This window comes from Piliocolobus tephrosceles, chromosome 10 (assembly GCF_002776525.5).
Source record: "Piliocolobus tephrosceles isolate RC106 chromosome 10, ASM277652v3, whole genome shotgun sequence".
Lineage (NCBI taxonomy): Eukaryota > Metazoa > Chordata > Mammalia > Primates > Cercopithecidae > Piliocolobus > Piliocolobus tephrosceles.
Window position 1 is genome coordinate 6,398,786 of NC_045443.1, and position 24,865 is coordinate 6,423,650.

General features: G+C 50.9%; 1 protein-coding gene across 1 annotated transcript in view; it reads right to left on the reverse strand.

The window, feature by feature from the left end:
• Nucleotides 1–24,865, reverse strand: part of VWF (von Willebrand factor) — a 154,612-nt gene that overhangs the window by 107,108 nt on the left and 22,639 nt on the right. Inside the window, exons 4-11 of the mRNA XM_031936259.1 lie at nucleotides 24,507–24,618; nucleotides 23,478–23,524; nucleotides 14,990–15,126; nucleotides 14,105–14,243; nucleotides 12,819–12,919; nucleotides 7,805–8,000; nucleotides 6,839–7,054; nucleotides 2,448–2,688 (exon numbers count right to left, since the gene is read on the reverse strand). Coding sequence (XP_031792119.1) covers nucleotides 2,448–2,688; nucleotides 6,839–7,054; nucleotides 7,805–8,000; nucleotides 12,819–12,919; nucleotides 14,105–14,243; nucleotides 14,990–15,126; nucleotides 23,478–23,524; nucleotides 24,507–24,618 — 1,189 coding nt within the window. The remainder of the gene's footprint in view (nucleotides 1–2,447; nucleotides 2,689–6,838; nucleotides 7,055–7,804; nucleotides 8,001–12,818; nucleotides 12,920–14,104; nucleotides 14,244–14,989; nucleotides 15,127–23,477; nucleotides 23,525–24,506; nucleotides 24,619–24,865) is intronic.

The following is a 24,865-nucleotide window of genomic DNA, read 5'->3' on the forward strand; positions in this document are numbered from 1 at the left end:
TACGGCATGCGTTCGCACCAGAGGACTTACCTTGGGGGTTGTGGAGTACTCCTTGTGCATTTAGTCCCTAGACTTCCGCTCCACCTCAAAACAATCCTCCAGGCTGGGCGCAGTGGCTCATGCCTATAATCCCAGCACTTTGGGAGGCCGAGACGGGCAGATCATTCGAGGTCAGGAGTTCGAGACCAGCCTGACTAACATGGTGAAACCCCCTCTCTACTAAAATACAAAAATTAGCTGGGCATGGTGGCACACGCCTGTAATCACAGCTACTCGGGAGGCTGAGGCAGGAGAATCGCTTGAACCCCAGAGGTGGAGGCTGCAGTGAACTGAGATCGCGCCACTACACTCCAGTCTGGGTGACAGTGTGATTCTATCTCAAAACAAAACAAAACCAAAAAAAAAAAATCCTCCTCCATCCGTCAAGCCCACCTCTGCTGTTGGAATCCTCCCCAAGCTGAAAACCACTTCTAGCATGGAGTTTTCCCTAATTCCTCCCACATGGAAATTATCCCCCCCTTTTCTGAATAAGTGGGACTTTGTATGTCTCATGATATGGCACGTCTACCAAATGTTATCGTTATTTCATCTCAATAAACATGCATTGTGTACCTACTTCGTGCCAGGACTGTGCTGGGGGCTGGGGTTCAGGGCCTAACACGTGGTCTGGACTCTAGGGGTGGCCACAGACTAGAGGGGAAACACAACACGGTTGACTGACATCCAAGTCCAAGAGTGATGAGTGTTTCAATAGAAGGGTAAACAACCTGCTTTGGGTAAATACGTTGGAAGGGGCTTCGGATCAATCTCACTGGAGTGATAAGGAAAAGCTTATCTAGTGTCATGTGCAGATTCTGTTCCGCTCGGCAACAAAAGCGAAACTCAGTCTCAACAAAAAACAAAAAGAAGTGAACATGGATGGAATGTCAGATGTTACTAAGGAATTATTGTTCATGTTCAGGTTAATAATGGTACGATTATATTTACTTTTTTAATTATTTGTTGAAATACATACTGAAGTATTTGCAGGTGAAATGATACAATATTTACAGCTTTCTTTTAAAACTATTCCAGCCACACAGGAGACGAGTCGATAGATAAAAGAAGAATGGTAAAGTGCTGCTAATCACTGAAGCTGGGAATGGATACGTTGGGGCTCCTTATACTTTTCTCTCTGTCTGAAATTTTCCATAATCAGGACTTTTTTTTTTTTTTTGAGACGGAGTCTCGCTCTGTCACCCAGGCTGGAGGTGCAGTGGCAAGATCTCAGCTCACTGCAACCTCTACCTCCCAGGTTCAAACGACTCTCCTGTCTCAGCCTCCCAAATAGCTGGGACTACAAGTGCTAGTTTTTTGTATTTTCACCACGTTAGCCAGGATTGTCTCAATCTCCTGATCTCGTGATCTGACCTCGTGATCTGCCCGAGTCGGCCTCCCAAAGTGCTGGGATTACAGGCGTGAGCCACCACACCCGGCCAATCAGGATGTTTCTAACTGGTCTCCCCAGTAGACTATCAGGTACTGTGTCTGGTTTTTTGTTTTTTTTTTTCCCCCGTGATGAGACTTCCGTCTGTCGCCCAGGCTAGAACACAGTGGCACAATCACAGTTCACCGCAGCCTTGACTTCCTGGGCTCAAGCAATCTTCCCACCTCAGTATTCCGAGTGGTTGGGTCTACAGGTATGTACCACCCCGGGCAACTATTTTTTTTCTTTGTATGTAGGGACAGTGCCTCACTATGTTGCCCAGGCTGCTCTCGAACTCCTGGACTCGAGCATTCCTCCCACCTCCACCTCCCAAAGTGCTGGGCATTACAGATGTGAGCCACTGCCCCAGCCTGGCTCATCTTTAGATCACTGATTCTTAGCCAGAACTAAGACAGAACAGGTGACAGATGTTTGCTCAAATGTCCTGTTGTAAATTTCTTCCATGCTCATGGCAACCCTGTTGAGTCACAGAAGGCCTAGGCAAAGAGCTGTAGGAAGCAAGCATGATTGGAGCTATTTTGGGGAAGTACATGAAGCAAGTTAGGGTAGCAAATGCCCCATGAAGGCAGCGCTGCAGTGGTCCATGTTCTTCCTGCTCAAATGCTTCAGCCTGAGAATACTGAAAGCTGGTTGGAAAGGAGCGTGACAGGGAGATCTCCCTTCTGTTCCAGAAAAGGAAAACTGAGACCTAAAGCCCAGAAATGGGGGCCAACACGTGACAGCTGGCAATAAAACTCAAGAACTCCTACTGCCAGCCAGAAATCCTAGTTCCCTGTGCGGTAAGGAAGTCAGAAGGCCTAGACCAAATCCCAGCTCTGCTTCTGACTTACTGTATAATTCTGGACAAGTCACTTCCTTCCTTGGGCCCCCATTTACCCATCCATGAAGTGAAGGACTTGAGGGTCCATTTTATTCTCCAGCTCTGCTGTTTCAGGTCCCTGACCCTGCTGCCTGCACTTACCACATGGTGTGATGGTCTGAGAAGATGTCTTCCGGCTGGAAGATCTCACCATCATAGTAACAGGGGCACTGGGCCTTGGGTACGCAGTCCCCCATCTCATCCATGTAGAGCCCTGGGGGGCAGAAGCAGCCCTCCAGGCAGGCCTCATTGCATTCCTCATCCGGGTAAGAGAGAGCACGGCAGGTCAGGTTGCAGGGGGTCCCGCACTGCAGGTACACCTGGCCTTTCGGGCATTTCAGCTCTAGAAGAAAGAGGAGTAAAACCTCAGGGGGAATGTTGGACAGCAAGGACTATGGTTCTAGTAAGGCCTCAGCGGGAACGTTGGACAGGAAGAAGGCCTCAGCGGGAACGTTAGACAGCAAGGACTATGGTTCCAGGGAAGGAGTAAGGCCTCAGCGGGAACGCTGGACAGCAAGGACTATGGTTCTAGGACTTGCCATCCCTTGTAGCTGTGACCCCCAATTATTTAACTAAAATTTTTATTGACATAATTGTAGACTTGCATGCAGTTATAAATAAGTAATGCAGAGAGATCCATGTGCCCTTTACCCAGTTTTCCCCAAGTGACCCCCAATTATATCTGTATGGTCACCAACTTCCTTTCCCACTATGAGCAAATGTGTCTTTTTTTGTGTATTATAATCATGGGAGCATATGTTTTCTCCTCTTCTCAACCACACGAATGTGCATGAGTCGTCTCTGAATTCTCAGAGCCTAGGATGTAGTAGAAATCCTGGAAGATTTTGAAGTTGTGAATATTAAAAAGAACTGGGAGTGACAGGCAAGGGCATCCCCGTGATGACGACAATGGGTACCATTTATGGAGCACCTACTGAATGCCTTGCTCTTACATGGGCGCTATGCCTCACGCTGAGTTAGCTCTCATCATCCCCTTTCAAGAAACTTAGGCTGAGTGACTTGTCAGGGGTATACCTCACAGGAAGAAGCAGAGGTAGGATGTGAACCCAGCTCTCTGCAGCTGTAAAACTCATGCTCATAACCATGATTCTCTAGAAAGAAAACAGTCCCTTTGAGAACACGTTGGTCCCAAAGAGCAGGGACACATACCTACCCCAGCGAAGCGGGCCGCACCCATCTGCCCACAGCCCTGACCCTTCCTAGCCTCCCACAGAGAAATACTGCAAGAGACACAAGCCAGGAAGTGTAGCAAAGTGGCAACGCAACTAAGGGAACGGGCTCTGTATCCCAAATACTTGGGTTCACGCCCAGGTCCAACACTAATTGGCTATGTGACCTTGGGCAGTATCCTCACTAGATGGAATAACAATATCCACCCAGTCTTCGTGAAGGTTGAATGAGCTAACACATTTAGAAGAATGTCTGGCATGTGGAGAATGCTCACTGCTAATAATGTTCACTGATAATAATTACTATCATCATTCTTATTGCTAAGGCAACAGCCCCAGCTCAGTGGGCCCAAGAAGGAAGGGGTATTCCAGATAAAGGCCTAGGCCTAAGAAGCCCTGGCATTCTGGTGACAAAATTCCTTAGGGGCAGGGTAGGGAGGACAGGGAAGGTGTGGGGAGCATTCTGCCCTTTCAAAATGCCTTCCCTTTGCAGACCAGCTGCTGCCCAAGAAATGAGAACCTCACCCTGGGCATGCCTCTTCTGAGACCATTAGAATCCTTCCCCTCTGTTCGAACCCATTGCTCCAGCGGAAACCCACTGGCAGAACCTTGGCAATGAGCCTGAGCAACGGAGTTGGGGGCCTCTGGAGACACCCTGCAGCCTCCTGCTCCTACAATCATTCTGGACTAGGTGTTTGAAGGTAGCTGGGAAGGGAGGGGCTCTTTAATCCTACTAGACACTGATTTTTCTCTACAAGAATGGAAAGGTTGAGTCATCAGATGAATACTGAGGGAGCACAGGTTAAGACGGGATGTGTTAGACAATGAAGTTGGAGATGCTTTCAACCCCAAGCCTACAATGACAAGGACACATTTTATGCATTAAAGAGCAGCTAGACTTGAGCTTTCTTTGTTCTGATAGGCTATCTCTAGCGCTGGCTTGGAGCCTTATTAAATTTCTCCTTTAGGCTTCTTCCCGAAAGAAACAATCCACATTTCAGTTTAGCAGAGACTTCTTGTGTATCCACTGCATGCCAGGAACTATACTAGGCCCAGGGAGGCAGAGATGGCCAGCCCTGGTCCTTGCCTTCAGAGAGCCTGTGGTCCTGTCTTCCCAAAGGAAACACAACCAATTTGCAAGAGGAAAAAAATGCGTGTGCTTCTCCTGAATCTCCTCACACCATCCCACAAAGTAGCTACATGCTAAGTCTGTGCTTCCTGAATGTCCCCAATTGGTGTGACCTCTTCTTATGAATAGATTCACTGGTTTAGGCAGCTCTGTTCATTTCTCTGGAAGAGAAAGTGAAGTATGGGTAGAGGGGACAGCTGAGCCTGAGCTATTCTCCAAGTCAAGAAAGGATGGGGGCAAGAACCCAGGAGCCTTGCCCAACTGCCTTGAGTGCAAAGGGACAGCCCGAGGCCATCTGGTCAGCCTAGTCTCTTGTCACAGGAACACAGAGACAGATCCCTCTTGTCCTTAATAGTCTCCAGGGAAAGCTCCTTCCTACCACCCTTTCTGCCCTATCATAATGCCTCAGAAGTCAAGGCATTCTTTAACTGAATCTTATCCCCACTACTCAAGCATCAGCCCATTTCCCCTGCTGTTCAGTGGAGGTCAAGAATGGCTGTTCATGAGAGATTAGAGAATATTTTAGTGGGCCCTTAGTGTTCCGGGAGAATGTCCTAAATTAGGAAATCCTACAGATGCTGCCGCATACTGATAATGCGTCATTTCTAACATTGGTGGACAAGCAAAGAATATTCATAAGCAGCACCTCATTCATTCCTCATTACTTTCCCCAATTTCTAAATAGCAAATGCTAAGGAAGAAACTGAAGTGCAGAGGGGTTACGTGAAGGGTTCAAGGTCACATCACTGGTACCTCACAGGAAAGCTGCCAGTAAGGACCCAGATCCAGTTGTCCTAGGCATTAGCCTGTGGCTCCCAGACATCCCAGAGCTGGAGCAATGGGGAGGGCACAACTGCTGCATTATGTGTTTGCCCCTTTTGCCTTACTGTTGTCTCTGCTCCTCTTTCATATGACATTTCTACAACTCAAAACATGAGTTGACTCATTGGACCCAAAATACAAGCACTTCTAGGGTCTCCATGCCTAACTGCTCCTCAAATATAGATACTAATTCCTGTCACTGTTTCTCATAACTCCTCTTCCATCAGGACCACCTACTTTATATTTACATATATACACACACACAGGGTCTTTCTCTGTTGGCCAGGTCAGAGTACAGTGGTGTAATCATAACTCACTGCAGCCTTAAACTGCTAGACTCAAGCTATCCTCCTGCCTCAACCTCTCAAGTAGCTGGGACTAGACCACACCTACATTTTAATTTCCAAACACATCTACTTTACCCTAAAAAACAGAATATCCACTATGCCTCCTTCTTACAGAATATACTCCTCACTTCTATGCCTACTACGATTCTACCACTGGAAACAAGTCTTCTCTGCCAAGAAAGCAGCTTTTTAAAACCATAGCCAAGTACACGTCCTCCAGAAAAGCTTCCTTGGTTTTCCCTGCCCTGAATCTACTCATCCTTTTACCAAGTGTGATAGGTATCTAGTTAGGGTGGCAGTTTCCATCTATGACTCTAACAGTAAGTTTGGAGTTCTACATCATCACTCTTGTCCAACCGCACTGGGCATGCAGCAAATGTCCCCAGAGCAATAACAAAAACAAAAAAGTTAGCACAATCCCGTCACCTAAGGGACCAGAGTGGGACCAGATACCAACACTGGTGCCAGGAATCCAACAGTGCAGAGTGAGAATCTAAAGCCACAGAGGACGGTGATGCAATTCACCTTCACATAGCTTTACACAATGCCAGAGATTTTGTCTGTCGGTGGTTTGCGTGGAGTTATAAGCAAAGGGTTGGTATGTGAATTTCCCATTGCCTTCATCCGACTCAAGGGATGCGGGGACCCAGTGGGATCTGGGACTCACTCGCTCCACAGCCTGACCCTACGTGTGCCGAACGAACACTAGGTGGCAGCAGCCACAGGAAACCCAAACTTGGCAGGGACCCCCAAGTTCTAGGCCTCCAGGTAGGGGGAGTCAACTTGTCCTCCTGGAACAGGCCAGAGTCATTGGCTGGTCCTCACCGCCTGCCCTGCTGGGAGGTGGAAGGGAAAAGTGGGTGCAAATGAACCGTCCGCCCTCCCCCACCCACGTTTGCCACAATGCCCTAGGCCCTCTTTCCACAGGATATAATGCAGAGAAACGACTTCGAAAAGCACGCGTTCACGCAAAGGATTATGGGGGGCAGCCCGGAGGGCACGCACCGCAGCGGCCAGGCTCACGCCACGCGACACGCACGCCTTTCCCCGCGCAGGCCGCGGCATAGCTGGCCAGGGCGCCGCACAGGCACTCGCGACCATCCGAGCAGGAGCACACGTCGTAGCGGCAGTTCCGCAGGTAGGGCAGTGGGCTGACGGCGCGATGGCAGGCCTCGAACGTGGCGGACGTCAGGACCGCGCATGCCTCCTCGGAGAACTTGGCTGTGAAGCGAGAGAAGCGAGCCCGGGTTGTGGCGGGGAGGTGGGAGGTGGGAGGTGGGGGGTGGGGGGTGCCACGCCTTCCTGGCCAACACTCCCCGGGAAATAGCCCAACGCTGCTAATAGAGGGCTGCAAGGTCACGCAGAGAAATCTACAAATGCCACCCCCACCTCCCAAGTCCATTTATCTTACAATCATCTAACGCTGAGTTTGTGAGCTGCTGCTGCAGTAGACTGGGAAGTCGAAGGACAGGGACTATGGACTTTTTTTTTTTTTAGAGACATGGTCTTGCTCTGTCGCCCAGGGTGGAATGCAGAAATGCGATCTTGGCTCACTGAGGCCTTAACTTCCTGGGTTCATGCAACCGTCCCACGTAGCTCCCAAGTAGCTGGGATTACAGGCGTGCCCCACCACGCCTGGCAAATTTTTTATTTTTTTATTATTATTTTTAATAGAAATGGGGGCTTCCGACGTTGCCCAGACAGGTCTCAAAGTCCTAACCTCAAGCGATCCTCCCGCCTCGGTAGACTTTTTTTTTTTCTTTCCTAGGGGTTGGCCCGCGGAGGGCGCCCAATAAAGGGACTTTGAAGAGCATATGGCCCAGTTCAGAGGATCAAGAGCTGACGGTAAAAACAAAGCCCACCCCTTTCCTCGCCCCCTCGCAGTGGAAGCACTGCCTCCGGAACGCACTGCACTGATTTGGGGACCTCGAGGCTCTGCGAGGTCCCTGTCTTGCCCCCGGGTTCACATACTCATGCGCGGGTTGAGGGCGCAGGGATCGCTGTGCTGCTTCTGCAGGTCCTGGCAGTCCCCGTGCAGCTTCCAGGCGTTCCCGAAGTCCTCCACGCGGGGCTCCGCCAGCCCAGAGGGGGTAAGGAAGTCGTCGCCCTGGTTGCCATTGTAATTCCCACACAGGCCACAGGTCTTCCCAGCGTAGACGGGGGACAGCTGCGGGAGAGACCAGGCCACTCTGGAACCGCCAAAGCAGTGGCAGAGTTGTTTCGCTAACGGGATTGTCTTAATAAAAAAAAAGTTCCCCGGGTGAAAAATAAATATGAATTTAATAAAAGGCAGCTAAGCCCTAGGCTGCAAAAAGGGGGAAAAAAAGTAAACTGCAGGGTAAATTTACCAGCTCCATCCCTGTTCCCAAATCATCAGAGCCCTGTACTGCCACAAGGGGTTTTAGAATTTATCAGATCATCTAAGGATGGAGAAGGGAGGCCCAGAGAGAGAAAGTGACTTGCCTCAGGTCAGGGAGGTAGTGGCGGAGCTAGGGTGAGTAGGCAGGTTGAGCCCAGCCTGAAGCGCTCTGCCCTCCGTCCCACCTCCGTGCCATCCACACCAGTGGGCCTGACCCACCCCCCCCAAGAGTCATGTGCAAACTCAAGGCCCCTCTATATAGGAAAACTTCACACTGGTCACCCGGTGTCGGCCCAGCAGGCTGCCAGGTGTGGTCCAAGCCCTCCAGCTCACAGTTAATGACAAGAAACACCTCCTCCCAACCTGCTGCCTGTCACTCAGGCCCTGGGCATCACTGAAGAGAAAGGGCCAGGAGCAAAAGGACTCTGGGGGTGATGACGGGTAGAAGTAGGGGTCTGCAAGGGCTCTGAGGCAGCCTGCCAGGGTAACGGCGGCAAAGCAGCGGCAGAGTTCAAACTCCAGGCCATCACTATGTGGTTTATTGTCCATTCTCAGAACTGAACAAAGTTCTGAGCCCAGAGTGCACATTCGGGGACAACCAGGAGAGTGGAACCTGCCCTTCCCCCACACAGCTGGGGGCATCTGCTAGCTTCTAGGGAGAGGACCCCGATTTGAAGGTGGAGCAGGGGCTGGGCCCCAGGAGTCCACATGTCATTACCAAGGTGGGACGACCTCCCTGTGTTGAGTCCCTCAGGGACTAGGCTCAGCTCTTAGAGCCCCTTTTCAGCTTCCAGCTCCAACCTCACAAGATGCAGGGTTAACAATCCAGTAGTAGGTCCCAGGCCCGTAAAAATCGAACCCAAGTAAACAGTATTAAGAAAGGGAACAGAGTAATGTTTCCCTGTTTGCTTGACAAATACCAACTGTTGTCACATTAGGCCTTCTCCCACCTCCTTATTTAAAATGTAAATCCCCCCCAACCCTGGCACATCCTGCCCCTTTCTCTGCTTTATTTCCCCGGGATCTGTCACTTTCCGATCTATAATATAATTTACTTGTTTGCTTTGTTTGTCTGTCTCTCTCCATTAGAACTTAAGCTAAATGAGGTAAGGATTTTTGTCTGTTTTGTCTCACTGCTGTAATCTCAGCATCTAGAATGGTGCCTGTCTTAGCCCTTCCAGGCTGCTATAACAAAACACCACGGACTGGGTGGCTTATAGACAACTGATACTGATTGCCCACAATTCTAGAATCTGAGAAGTCCAAGATGAAAGCGTCAGCAGACTTGGTTGTCTGATGAGGACCCTGCTTTCTGGTTCATAGATGGTAGCGAGCTCTCTGAGGTCTTTTAAAAGGGCATAAATCTCATTCTTCATCACCTCCCAAAGGCCCCACCTCCTAACACCATCACGTTGGGGGTTAGGATTTCAACATATAAATTTGGAGAGGACACAGACATTCAGCCCATAACAGTGCCAGCAGACACTCAATAAGTGTTTGTTGAATGAATGAATCATTGAACAAATCAATGAATAAGTAAGTGAATAGGTTCTCCTCCTGATGGGCTGGGATGTAATGCCCACAGTCAGGGCACCCTGGGCAAAGTGTCATAACTGGTGGTGCACTTCCACTCCCTTCCCACCTCTCAGCATCTTTTCTTTCTCAGATTTCGATGCTCCCCAAAGGCGTTTTCATTCACCCCCACCAGGCCAGCCATCACTCCCATGCCCCACTCTAAAATCCCATCTTCTCCCATCTCCTTGGCTTGTCTCAGAGGTCAGCTCGGCCAGGGTTAGGAGAGTGGGTGCGACACTTGGAGACACTTGCTATTTGAAATAAACCTCTGCTCAGTGACAGTTCTGACTAAATGAAGCCTGTGCAAGGGTCTTTTCCACACCACTGTGCCTAAGGCAGATCTGGGCCCTGCAAGGCAACTAGCAGGACAGGGAAACAGTACACAGAGGGCGTGATTTCTGCTGGCTGGAGCCCCGCTGCCTGGACCACAGGGACAAAGGACAAAGCGTGCACACCACACCTGGTGAAGGAGACCAGAGGGCCCCTAGTAGCACCTCCTCTTGCACCACCTGTGCCCCAGCTGGCCTCCCTCCAGCTCTCGCCTCCACACTGCAGTCCCCAAAAGCCCTGGGGTCAGCAGTCTGAGGCTCCCCACCTCCTGCCCCATCTCAAACACCCCCTTTCCTGCTTCATAATAAAACCCACAAGACAGTCCCTTTCCATGAGCCCCAGGAACCTGTGTAAAGAAAAAGAAAACGGAAAAAAATACACAGAAAGATGATTCTATAGGCCATGGGGTCATCTGACCCCGTCCTGAATCTTGGCCAAGGAAACCTCTTCTTGTTAGCTAGAGCTGACACAAACCCACCCCCAAAGATAACCCTACGTCCCCTCCCACAGAAAGAAGTTGGCCTCTCTTGTCCTCAGGGGAGAGACAAAGACCAAAGAAACCTGCGGGGAGGAAGGGCAGCTGCCCAGGATGAGAAGTTACGGCCCTGCTGATTGAGGGAAGAAAGTACATGGGTGGAGAGCACCCTGTGAGGTGGGAGGATGCTGAGAAAATGGACTGGTCGGCCGGGCACAGTGGCTCACACCTGTAATCCTCCCAGCACTTTGGGAGGCTGAGAAGGGTGGATCATTTGAGGTCAGGAGTTCACAGACAGCCTGACCAACATGGTGAAACCCCATCTCTACTAAAAATACAAAAATTACCTAGGTGTGGTGGTGAGCGCCTGTAATCTCAGCTACTCAGGAGGCTGAGGCAGGAGAATCGCTTGAGCCTGGGAGGCAGAGGTTGTGGTGAGCCAAGATCACGCCACTGCCCTCCAGCCTAGGCAACAGAGACCCTCTCTCAAAAAAATAAAAAAATTTTAAAAAGTGGACTGGCTAACGTGAAGCACCCCCTTGAAGACCGGGGTGCAGGAGGCAAGATTGGTGAGGAACTAGGAGACCCCAGTTCTGCTCCTCAACCTGTAACTAAACGACCGTGAGGCCCAGGGCAAGTTACTCCTGCTTCAGAAACAATGGCTCTGTATTTCCTACTGGAAATGGGAGGTTGACAAGAGGATCTTCCAGACCTTCCTGCTTTAATGGTCTGTGGTTGCAGGTTTATTTTCATGAAAGGAAAACAAAAAAAAAAAAAAAAAAAAAAAGGAGTTTGAAATTCCCTCAGGAGCTCTAAGACAGAGAAAGAATACTGGCCACACAAGAATGGAGGATGCCAAGATCACCTGGGCGATACCTGCCACCCTGCCCCCGCCGCCCAGGATTATAGCAAGGACCCTGCGGAGCACGGGATCCCAGGAGGCAGAACGAGCCTCTCCAGGGCATAATCTAGCACAGTCATTCTCAAAGTGTGGTCTTGAGACCCATAGGGGTCCCCAAGACCTTTTCAAGGGGTCTGTGAGACCAAAAACTGCTTTCATAATACTACGAAGACATTATTTGCCTTTTCCCTCCTCATTCTCTTACAAGTATACAGTGGAATTTTCCAGAGGCCACGTGACATGCAATATTGCAAAAGATTAAATGCAGACGTAGATAAGAGAACCCAGCTGTCTCCCATTAAGCCAGTCATTAAAGAAATTTGCAGAAATGTACAACAGTGGTATCATTCTTGTTGTTTATTTTTGTTCTGGCAAACAGTTATCTTTCCCCAAAACAGTGATGTTTATATTAATGTGTAGTGGATTTATTATAATTTTTGAATGAGGTAATAAATACGTATTTTAAATGTAATTTAATTTCTAATCTGGCAAATATCAATAAATAAAATCCTCCTACAAGATCTTGGGGTCCTCAATAATTTTTAAGAGTGTAAAGGCATTCAAGACCAAACAGTGAGTACCACTTTCTGTTCTGATGGGAAAGGCACGAGGCACAGAACTAATCCTCGCTCTGCCACGACAGGACGGTGGCGGGTCAGAGTGGGAAGTCTGATCAGAGGAGTCTATCCTAGCCCTGGAAGTTCTAGAGCACTGGACCCTCCCTCAACTTCCTGTGCCCTGGTTGCCTCATGTATAAAATGGCAGTAATAGTACTTGCACTGCCCACCTGCCAGAATCACTTCCAGAGAAACAGTGCAGACGAAGGTCCAGTGAGAAGCATGGACTGCTATCCAGTGTGATTCTAGGACCGCCGAGAACGAGAGGAAGTGGCCACACATGCAGAGTCCCAGGGGAAGAATCTGGTGGCTTCCTGAGCAACCTTTCCCGGGCAGACGGGCTGGCTTTCTCTTAGCTGAGAGTACCAATCTGGCTCTTCCCTTACTGCCCACAGTCGGCACCCGGGGAGACACCCCTGCTCCCGGGCCTTGTTTCAGCCGAGAGATTGGACAGCAAACCTGCCCCTCCCCAGCCCCACAAGAGCCCACCCTCGTCTAGAGGCCCTTGGGATAGCAGAGCCCAGCAGGGAGAATCCCTGGGGCCAAGAAGGGACATCCAGCCAACACAAGCCTCATAAACAAGAAAGGCCTGTTCCTCGCTCTGGGGGTGTAGGCCATGAGGAGAAAGGAATTCTTCTCCCACCACACAAAGCCATTCTGCCCAGAGCACAAGGGGTACTTTGTAAGGGTCTGGCTGCAGGGAGCCAGTGCCCCGTGAGAGGACCTACCTTCACCAGCAGCCTCCCGCGGCCGTCCCAGTCCATCTGCAGGTCCTCCCCGTAGCTGAGGCGCACGGAGGCCGCCACTGAATGCTGGATGCGGAGGTCACCTGGAACCCAGCAGGACAGGATTCAGGCAGAGGTGGGGAGAGGACAGGATGGTGGCAGGCAGATGTATTTGGGGGGAAATGGGGTGTCTCAAAAGGACAGTAGCAATGGAAACATCAATGACTTAGGGGTGACTGGGGTGGCCATGAATTTAAGGGAGTGTCAGGAGGAAGGGTGATCAAGGTGGACAGAGGGTAAACAGGGTCCCCCAGGAAGAAGCCTCTGCACCCTGGCTATGACCTGCCATTCCCCCTACTGCCACAGGAGGGAGGCAGAGGCTCCTGCATCCTCGGCTGTAGGCGGATGCCCTGAAGCAGAGGGGATCTCTCTAGCATTGACACCAGGACAGCTGAATGTGCCTGGGACACTCTGCCACTGCACACCACCTTGTGTCTGAGCGATGCTGTGTACAACACTGAATATAGCAATTGTTGCTTCTGTGGGAAGGTGGCGAGATAGAAGCATACCCCTTGCCCTGGGGGAACAAACATAGCTCATAAGGAGACACACAGTGTTAACACCCATGGACATGCTGGGTATCCACTACCCAAGTTCATCCACTGTGTGCAATGCTAGGATAGTGGGCAACAAAGTGGCCAGCAGTCGTGGAGAAGGAGGAAGAGTCTGGGAGTCACTTGAGTGTGAAGTTTGGGAGCTTTACTATACAAAAGCAGGTTTGCTTTGACAGACGCAGTGCAACCTGGGTGAAGATACTGGACAGGTAGGTTTTTTGCTACCTCTAGACAGGCCAGAGGGTCACCTGGCCTTGCCCCAAGTGGCATGCTCTGGTGTGACATCACCAGTCACTCCCGATCTCTCAGCATCAACCTCTGCCCCTGTCCCACCCCAGAGCAAACCAGAACCACCTGCCCAAGACTCAACTCGCCCCTTTGGTTCAAGCCAAATAAAAATCCTCTCAGTTCCCTTTTCCCACCTACACTGTCCCAGGCCTAGAGCAACCTCTTCATCTATAGGCTTCCTTCTCTAGTCTTCCTCCTCCAGGAAGCCTTCCTTTCTTGCAGGAATGCATGCCAAGCACCCCTCCCTGCCCTCCAAAGATAACTCTCCATCACATTCCCATGAGAGAGGCATGCAGGTCCTTAAGGACAGTGGCCAGGGTTGAGGAGGAGGGTGCTAAGGGATGGGCTGTGCCAGCCCCAGGCCTGATGGAACAGGACAAAGCACACCTTTCAGGAGGGGGAGCTGGACGTCCTGGCCATCCATGGCAACGCCTCCTCCATGCTTCAGCTTCACAAGGCTGTTGTGCAGGCCAGGCAGCCGGACGATGGCGGAGCGGGTGCACACAGCATCGGGGTCGTCAGCACACTGCCGGGAGGGAACAAGGGTGACTCGGCTGCACCCCTGCCTTCCAGCACCCCAGCCCAGGACCCTCTTAATCAGAGAAAGGCCCCAACCCCAGAGAGCCTCTGGCCTTCTCACTGCCTACAACTGCATTCTCCCAGAATACTCCATGTAAATGGGGCCCCCTAGAGTTGTGCAGCAAGAAGGCGCTAAGCACATCCTTACTCGCACCTTTTCCCAGCCTGGCCCGGTCTTTCATAAAGAACCATGGGCCTCTGCTTCGTCGTGTTCCTTGGACCTACTGTTCCAAAGAGAATCAGGGACTTTTATCCTCAGGGGAAGCCCTGTGCACTCTATTCGTCCTCGATCTTGGCTTCCATCCCTAGAGAAAGGAACCCACGCACGTACCATAGAGTTCAGAAAAGACAGGCCCTCTTTGCCCCCACCCCAGCCACCCCCAGCTCCAAACATCAGAGGATTAGTTATGGGGGCAAAAGGCTAGACCCGAGGAGGCTGATTCCCCTGGGTGGGAAGCTGAGCCAGCCCTGAGACGGCATTAGTGTCAGGGCAGGATGCCTTTCCCCAGCATCTAGGGAGAGAGGGATGGGCGGGGTTTCTGGATGAAGGAGGGGCTAACTGAAGTCTCAAAGAGACCTCCCTCATGCACAGAAAGCAACGGCCCACGCCTTCCAGGGGCTGCCCACTCAGCCCAGCAGCTATGCAGCACCTTGGGCTGCCACCCGACCAGCCACCGGGCTGGCAAAACTCACCTGGACGGTCTCAATGACAATGGAGAAGGAGTGGTCCTGGCAATCCCGGGCCAGCAGGTACTGGCAGATCCCACTGAAGGTGAAGTATCTGTTGTCAAAGCTCTTGAAGTGGGATTGACCCGTGATGAGGCACTCCCCTGGAGAGACACGGAGGAAGGGAGAAGAATGGGAGGTGAGGGAAAGTCCCCTGGGGTGGCCAAGGTGGAATGCATATGCAAGCAGGGCACCCTCTCCCCAAACTGCACAGACATCCTTTGCCCACTCCAGTGTAGTAACGAGTTCTAAAAGAGAATTCGGTTCCTCTCCTAAAACTGCAAGATGTCAGAGCTGGGTCATTCAGGTTGAGGTCTCATTTTACAGATGGGGCAACCAAAGAAGGTGACAGAGCCACACTCAAGTCAGTGATGGACCCACGCAGGAACCCATGCTCCTGCTTCCAGGCTCCCTGCGGCCTTCCCTCCTCCTTCGCAGCTCACTGTCCTGTGTCCCCTGCTTCCCACTGGCATCAGTGCCACACCAGCCTCAGACTGGTGCCAGCGGAGTACCTGGCCGAGAGGCTGCCCAAAAGCACGGGGTTCTGGGAACCTGAGTGTGGAGGGGCTCTGGGACACAGTGCCACCCTTGGAGAGTCCCTGGAGGCCAAGGGGCAGAGGAGGCAGCCCAGAGGCAGGATGAGGTGGGAGGGTGAGGCGGGACAGTCTTGGAGCTCAGCAGTGAAAATGGGGACTCCATCCTCCTCACCAGTGGAGGGGCGACTCTAAGGCCATTGCTTTCTGTGTCCTCAGAGGGGCAAGCCCACGCTGTGACTCCATCCAGGGCCAATGGGGAACCACGAGGCCATCTGCCCATGATCTCATCACCGCCCAGGCAGTGCTGACCTCGGCAGGGCCAGCTTCCCAGCGCAGGCTGACACATCTGTGGGTGGGAACTAGGACTCCCCTTCATCGCCCTGCAACTCAAAGCCCTCAACTTGTCCCCACCCTAATTCCCACGCCACCTCCCCCACACCCCAGCCTAGGCCCCATGCTTCTGGCTCAATGCACCTCCAACCTGAGCTCACACATCCTGGAAGGTGTCCTGGCACGGGGAGGCCTCTGCCGATGTCTCCAGTGATTCTCCCTCAACCTGCCTGGCTTGAGGCAATCCCATCTTCAGGGCCAAACATGGACCCATTAAAGCTGAAAGGGCATCTGGATCCCTTCCTGACCTCCCCCATATATTTCCTCCACCTGTTCTCATCTTTGCTACCTACTCTGCAGAAAAACAAATACATAGAGAGAGAGAGACCATTGCCATTTGGCGATGGAGGACGACTTTCCCCACCCAGCCACTCTACGGTACGTGTGTGAGCTCCTTTCTCTAAAAATCGAAGCAAAGATGAGGACATACAGAGTGCACAGGGCTTCCCCCGAGACCCTCCAAACAGCGGAGGCCTGGCTGTCTACAGCACCGCCTCAGCCTCCACCTGAAGTTCCCCCTTCAGGGAACAGGTGCTAGACCAATGCTGGAGAAACAAATCTAAGAGGGTCCTACAGACCATCCCATGTGGGCCCAGCTCCAGGGGCTGATGCTAGGCCCTGTCACACAGCCAAGGGGGCCCCAAAGACACAGAGAGATTCTAGCTTGTCAAGGACAAGCTCCACAGGCCAGCACCGTCTGGCCCTTCATGCTCGCATGTGCCCTGACAGGGACCCGGCTAGACTGTGCAGACCTGGACCCAGGAGTGGGCCTGCCTTTGGGGTGTGCGTGAAGGCAGGATTAAGCATGAGGTGCCCCAGGGATGTACGCGTCCCTCTGCCTGGTCCCCAGGGCAGTGGATCCCTTCCAGGACAGCATGGGTCAGGAGGGCACATCTAGCCCAGAGGAAATTAGGAGAAAGTAGAGAGGCCTCAGGTCACTCCAGTCAGCATGACCCCCCTTCTCCACTGCCTCCTCGAGAAGCGTGCGAGGGGTGACTGTGGAGGACAGAGCAGACAGGCCACAAGATAGGGGCCAGGACCACCCCAACCCGTTCTGAATGTGCTGGAATTTCCAGTTCAGTGAGGTCTCAGGAAAGCCTTTCTGAACTGACCATTTTCCAGAAATTATCATCATTCTACAAACACAGTAACATGGTCATTTGTGTCAAATGTCTTGACCCCGGTGCAGTAAAAATGGGTGGGAATCCTTCCCCCAGCCTTCTCTGTTTTCTCAAGAGCACTCTTATCTAAGCAAGAAAGCGGACTTCTGTCTTCTTTAACAATACCCAGGAAAAGAAGGGTCAATGAGAAATGTGCAAATATTCGAAAGGAAAACTTTCAGGGCCAGCATCTAATCCTCTCATGATTTCCTTCTCTGACCTTCACTGACTTGAGTTCTCAAATTTCTCACAAATCAGAAGTCTAAATATTGTATTTAGCTTATCTCCTCGGTACAACTGAGAACATGGCCACAAACACAGGAAAATGGGTGGGTGAGCTGCCAGGTAGCAGTTAGCCACGGGAGCTAGAACATCAGCCAGAACCACGGGCCATGTGAACACGCTCACCCATCCTGTGCCCAGGATGGGACACTGGGATATTCCCCGTTAGTCAGCAACAGGCAGTCCCCGTCGAACAGCGGAGCCCACCACTAGATGGAGATGGGCACTAGAAGTTTGGTGAATGAATGAAAGGCAGGTGATTCCTAACATAGCACTAAAAAAAAGAACATCCAGGCCGGGTGTCGTGGCTCACGCCTATAATCCCAGCACTTTGGGAGGCTGAGGTGGGAGGATCACCCAAGGTCAGGAGTTCGAGACCAGCCAGGCCAACATGGTGAAATCCCATCTCTACTAAAAATACAAAAAATTAGCCGGGTGTCGTGGCGGGTGCCTGTAATCCCAGCTACTCTAGAGGCTGAAGCAGGAGAACTGCTTGAACCCAGGAAGCAGAGGTTGGCAGTGAGCTGAGATCACATCACTGCACTCCCTCCTGGGCGACTGAGTGAAACTCACAGAGAAAAAAAAAAAAAAATCCCGAAGTGAAAGCAGATCCATGTCTATGTGAATAAAGATCCTCCCTCATGAAAAACGAAACGGAATCTCTCATCTGATGGAAGCACATTACCTCTTCTAAACAAACCCTTTGGTGTGCAGCAGTGAGCCCTGGACGTGACTGCTCTGCTCGGGCCATTTGTTTCCCTGGCCCCACAACCCTCTACCTCCCAAAGCCTTCCCTGCAGAAATGACAACCTACAGGCCTTTAGCAAAGCAACTCAGGCTTCCGCCAGACACAAATTGTCACCAAAGCCTGCAACATAATCTCTACCAAATGTGCAAGATGCATTTCTCTTTTTTTTTTTCCCCTGAGACAGAGTCTCACCCTGTCGCCCAGGATGGAGTGCAGTGGCACCATCTCGGCTCACTGAAGCCTCTGTCTCCGGGGCTCTCACGATTCTCCTGCCTCCACTTCCCGAGCAGCTGAGATTACAGGCATGTGCCACCATGCCCAGCTCATTTCTGTGGGTTTTTTGTTTTTAGTACTGACAGGGTTTCACCATTGGCCAGGTTGGTCTCAAACTCCTGACCTCAAATGATCCACCTGCCTTGACCTCCCAAAGTGCTGGGATTACAGGCGTGAGCTGCTGCACCAGGCCCAAGATGCACTTTCTTTGTGTGTGTGTGTGTGTGTGTGTGTATGACAGGATCACTGCTGGAGTGCAGTGATGCCATCACAGCTCACTATAGCCTCGGTCTCCCAGGCTCAAGCGATCCTCCCATCTCAGCCTCCCAAGCATCTGGGACTACAGGCACACACCACTGCGCCTGGCTAATGTTTGTATTTTTTGTAGCCATGCGGTTTCCACATGTTGCCCAGGCTTGTCTTCAACTCCTGGGCTCAAGCGATCTGCCCACTCAGCCTCCCAAAGGGCTGGGATTACAGGCGTGAGCCACTGTGCCTGGCATAAGATGCATTTCCAACTGCTCTGTGGAAACCATCTCAATGATTGCTCCTATGAAGTGCTCCTTATTATCCGCAGTTTACAGATGAGGAAACTGAAGCATAGAGAAGTTCAACTCATCCAAGTTCCCAAAGAAGCCAAACAGGGATCTAAACACGGGCAGTCTGTCTGGCTCTAGAGCTCAAAGCCCTTGATACCACCTGAAACTGCCTCACGGGTTGGCTCCTACAGTTTCTCATATGCCCGATGTCATTCTAATCCTGGGCACTTACCAAGGGGCATAGGGACAAGTGGGTCTCTGAACATAGAGACCAGGGGGAGGAAAGCCTTGTCTATGAAACATGATGCCCTGGCCTGGCTGAAAGGGGTCTGGTGGGCAGCCAGAGAGAAAGGTTGGGTTACCCACAAAGGGAAGCCCATCAGACTAACAGCAGATCTCTCGGCAGAAACTCTACAAGCCAAAAGAGAGTGGGGGCCAATATTCAACATTCTTAAAGAAAAGAGTTTTAAACACAGAACAAACTAAGTTTGTATCCAGCCAAACTAAGTTTCATCAGTGAAGGAGAAATAAAATCCTTTACAGATAAGCAAATGCTTAGAGATTTTGTCACCACCAGGCCTGCCTTACAAGAGACCCTGAAGGAAGCCCTAAACATGGAAAGAAACCCCATCAGGAGTGAACAGGCCACTGGAGATTTTCTGTGAACTCAAGGAGTCAGAACCCCCAGGAAAGCACAGGGCCCTCAGAATACATCTTCCTATGTAAGAGGCATCTGCTCCGATAATGCATCGCTGTCTCTGTTAGCCTGGGGTGTGGGGTTTATCTTCCTTCCTGGAGGCTTCAGAAGAAACTGACCTTGATTCCCAAGGCTGTGTTAGACTCCATCAGAAATTATCTTGAACCAAACAAGCAACAGATAACTGCAAGGCCTCCCTTCCAGCTGTCCAGGACAGGTCCACCAGCCTCTCCAGGGAGGCCAGACCTCCCTCCTGCCCCACTGGCCCAGCCACCCCCCAAAACACACACCACTCCTCCCCATTCCAGGCTCCTTTGGGCTTTCCCCTGTGTCTTAGTCCTTTCTCTGATCCTACTTAATGAAACAGCTTCCTGTGAGCTCTGTGAAGATAGTAACGGCCCACGTTTGTTGAGTACTTGCTGTGTGTCAACAGCCTCACAAGAGCCATGGGATGAAGTTGCTGTCATGAGCCCTACTTTACAGATTAGGAAACTGAGGCTGCAAATCATTAACTTGGCAAAAGTCACCCAGCTCCTAAGAGATGCAACTGGAATTCCAATCAGGTTGCCTGAGTCCAGAGCCTGTGCTCTCGGCCTCCATTCTTAGCCACATTTACAGTCCCACGGGGTTTGGGACACAAATGAAAATTCTTCCACGTACCCTTTCCCAGCTCGAGAAAAGTCCCTTCCACATACTCGCACTCAGAGTTTGAGATCCTATAGCATGAGTTGTTTTCATTTGAAGAACAGTCCCTATGAACAGACATGCTCCTTTCAATGGGAACTAAATTAGCAGAGCTTCCCCTGCCCAGTTTGTTTTGCAGAGGAAGGGAAAGGAGGCTCAGGGTTACAGAAAGGGAAGTCCGCAGGCTATGGGGAAGCCACAGTTGTCCCTCAGGCTGCCCTACATCCTAACCAGTAAGTAGGGATATGCAGAGAACAACGAAGGTCAAGGAGCATCATGCAAAACCCAGCCCCTCTCCAGTCCAAACAGCTGCTCTCCTGGGCCCCTTCTTCCCTCTCCCACCACCCACCCACAACACTGCACTGCACAGCCTCCACGACAGCCCCCGGGGACGCATCTCCTCCTGGCTTAGTGTCTGTGTGTAACCTCTCCCCTCCCTGAATGTAGACTGGACGTGTTGACTTGTCTCTAGTGACGATAATACAGCAGCAGTGAGAGGATGTCACTTCAGAGACTAGGTTTTTAAAAGACTGTGGCTTCTGTCTCCACTGCTCTCTGTTACTCACTCTGGAACAACTCTGCCCACAGAAACCAGCTGTCATGTCACGAGGAGGCCCCAGGGAGGATCCACATGGTGAGAAAGCAATGCCTGCCACCAGCAGCACATGAGTGAGCTTCAAAGCCATCTCCTTTACCCCCACCCTCCATCAAGACCTTAGGTAAGAAAGACCACAGCTCAATGGCTTGACTGCAACCTTATAAGAGATCTTGGGCCAGAGGCACACAGCTAAGCCATACCCAGATTCCTGAGGTACAGAAACTGTAAGATAACATCTGTTGTTTTAAGGCGCTACATTTGGGGATAATTTGTTACACAGCAATAGATAACTAACACACTCTCATCTTATTCCAGAAAATCAAAACCCAGGTGTTTTTATGTATTTATTTTTATTTTTATCTTTTTTTTTTTTTTTTTTTTTAGATGGAGTCTCACTCTGCCACCCAGGCTGGAGTACAGTGGTGAGATCTCAGCTCACTGCAACCTCCACCTCCCAGGTTGAAGAAATTCTCCTGCCTCAGCCTCCCAAGTAGCTGAAATTACAGACATGCACCACCACACCCAGCTAATTTTTGTAATTTTAGTAGAGCCGGGGTTTCGCTGTGTTGGCCAGGCTGGTCTTGAACTCCTGGCCTCAAGTGATCCTCCTGCCTTGACCTCCCAAAGTGCGGGGATTACGGGCAGAAGCCACCGCAACTGGCCCCAGGTCTCTATTTCTAAGATGCACAATGTCCATTCCTCCAGGGGCTGCAGAGCAGCTCTGGCCTGCTCCTCACTTTACAAGCAGAGCCAAGCATATCCCCTCCAGAACCATACTGCCTATTCTTCCCATCAGCTCTATCTGCAGTCATCACACTGGGAGCATCAGACAGCCCCACTACCTGCTGAGTCATGGCAGGGTGTGGAAATATGCTCGTGTGCGTGGGTGCAAATGGACCAGGAGGCAATGATCAACAAAACTCCCGAACTAGAAAAAGATGGTCAGAGCCAAGGCTTTGAGAATGCAGAGAAGAGCGTAGTGGTTTTGTTGGCAAAGTATCAAACCACTTAGTAGACAGAAATGAAACTGTTTATCTTTTCATCAAGATAATGTCTTACATCCTCAGCAAAGTCATCTTCCAGATTTTGAAGACCACAGGATTATTTTGTCTGCCCCAGAAAACAGTCCATCATGTACACATTGGTTGTTCAAATAGTACCTGGATGAATGGACAGTTGGAAGGATGATGGATGGAAGACCCATCCTACAGTAAGTGGTTAAGACTTCCTAATCTGGTGGTTACAAACATCTAAAAAAAACACACACAATAAACTCAATTCCTAATTCCACCCACTGTGGCTCACAGATCTCATACAATGAGTGCTTATTATGTAGATGTTAAAAGTGTTTTCACAAGTTAATTGCAGCAACTCACATGTCTTCCAAAGAGCTCCTTTAGTCTTTGACATGGTGTAATTATGTCCAATGGAGCACAGACATCACTTTCAAGAGCAATCTTTTCTCCTTCGTGCTTTCTTCAAGGGTTACACAAAAGATAACCTGGCTGGGTGGCCATCTCTTTGCTAGACTAACCGATCCAGCCCACATCTAGTTCCAGAATTTTCCCAGTGTACAGGGCACTGGATAAGGTCCTGAGTTACCCTAAAGCCTTTAATTCACAGACCCTAAATACAATCCCAGGTATCCAAGCTCAACCCACTTCAGGCCACCAAAGGTTAGGACTAGGAAGGAGAATAAAGGGAAGGGAAAAAGTAAGAAGTCAGGCAATTGTGAGTTCAAGCCCTGGCTCTGCCTCATAGCAGCTGTGTGACTTTGGGCAAGTCATTTAACCTCTCTAGGTCTGTTTCTGCTTTCATGAGAATAAATTGCACCTGCCTCACAGGTTGTAACTGGAAAGTGTTTAGTGCAGCGGCCAGCAGATAAAAAACACCACGTGAGTGACCACAGAGGGCAAGGTCTGAGGTCATTGGAAGGTGGGGCAGAAGGCAGCTTTGAACGGGCAAGGTTTGCAGTAAATAGAATAGAGTTGGGGCCAACAGAGGAGAAAGCAAATGGCAGAGATTGCTCAATAATTTTCCTAAGCAGATTTTCCAGGGCAGGGACAGGATGGGAGGAATCATTTGGTGACCTGGTTTTCCTAGCTCTTGGACCACGCCATGGTCTTCATGTTAGTCATTCTGGAAAATTCCATTAGAACTGTCCCTTCAAGCCTGAAGAATTACCAGGCCCTTCTACTTCTTAATTTTCCAAAGAATTTGTATCCTCTTTGTCTAGTTAATCATGACCATACAGGCCTTACAGCTCATCAACCTTAATCCTTTCAGCAAACAGGTAATAAGAACAGACAATAACACCTGAACACAGGTGTGTTCTCCCCTTTCAGCTGTTGCAGGGCTCCCACCTCTGGCCTGTGAATGGGTTAGCAGAGCTGGTACCTGAAACCAGAGCTGGGGTCATGTGGTTGCAGCCAACCTGTGCAGAAAGGGCAACTTCTCACTGCCTTGATGTGTGGCCCTCCCTGTCTGGTAAGAGGAGGAGAAGCCTCCCCATTCAGAGGAGGAAGGGAATGAGCGGCAGGTCGCCTACCTGGACATTCTTCATTGCTGCAGATCCACTGGCTGTTTCGGCAAATGCTGTTGGGGAGAAAAGCACAGGTCATTGGTGGTTCTGCAAACACAAGGGTGTGCAAACGGATTTAGAGCTCATGGTAGTTATCACAGTCCCCAAACGAAGGGATGCGGGAGAAGGAGCTGGTGCTAGCAGAATCTTCATAGGGTTAAAATTGTATAGGACACAGTTTTGGCCACAGAAGAATATTAGAGATATTATCCAGGGGAAGAAATCCCGACAGAGAAAAAGAATAAAGAACTACCTGATGTCCCTCAAAATCTACTCAGATACCAAGAAGTCAAATTCCTACCCCACACACAGTGAGTGGCAGAGAGCAAGAGAACGACAAGGAAATGGGTAGTTCCCAGCCTAGAAGCGTGGTGGGTGGTGGCCAACTGAAAACCTGGGGGCTCAGTGCACACAGAAGGCTGCTATGCGGGGAAAGACAGCAAAGGGAGGAGGCCTGGGGACCAAACGAGTTGTTGTCCCTGCTGCGCAGGGGACTGGAAAGCCAGCCAGAGGTGACATCCAGGGGTGCTTGAGATGACAGAAGCCAGGCTGGGCCTGGCGTACTGCAAGGACCAAGGGAGGGCAGACTGGTGTGAGTTTCCACTGGCCACTGCAACTCCCTACCACCTGGCAGATGAGAGATTTCAAGGAGAGAAGGACCTACTGCTGCTTAGTGATACAGCCCTCCTCCAGGGGGAGAGGATCATTTATGAAAGCATAGTTTGGAGGGACAGCTAGAGATGTTGTTTGCATGTGAAGGATCCTTCCCTTCCTGACCTCCCCATCTTCAAGGCTTATTTATCTGTAATATACTCTTTGTTCCCCATCATTGCCTGCACAACCCGTCCCTAGCCCCCACCAGTAGCCTCCAACTCAGTCTCTTCTTTCTTGGCACAGCCCAGGTTCTTTTCCACCTGCCACCACCCCTGCTGACCCAGCTCCCCTCCCCAGTCCCCTGGGCAGGTCTCCCAGAGCACGCTGCGCAACCCCCATTACCAGGTGTTGCAGTCTCGAGAGAGGGAGGCGCCGGGAGGGTAGCGCTTTCCGGAATGCATGCAGGGACACTCGGTGCTCTCCACGCAGAGGCCTTCATCGAGGAGCTGTCCCTCTGGGGTCAAAGGCATCAAGACAAAGACCTCAACATTGTCACTGCATCACTCATCCCACAACTATAGAATCCCCGGGGCGATGGTTGGGCTTCTTCCAGGAAGCTCAAGGAACTTGTTCTGTGGTGTTTATCTTTCACATAATGCAACATAAGGAGGGGAAATTCCTCATCTCCATACTACAGATGAAGAAATGAGAGGAAGAATGTTGTTCCAGGTCATCCAGCAGGGGAGGCACAAGTCTGGGCT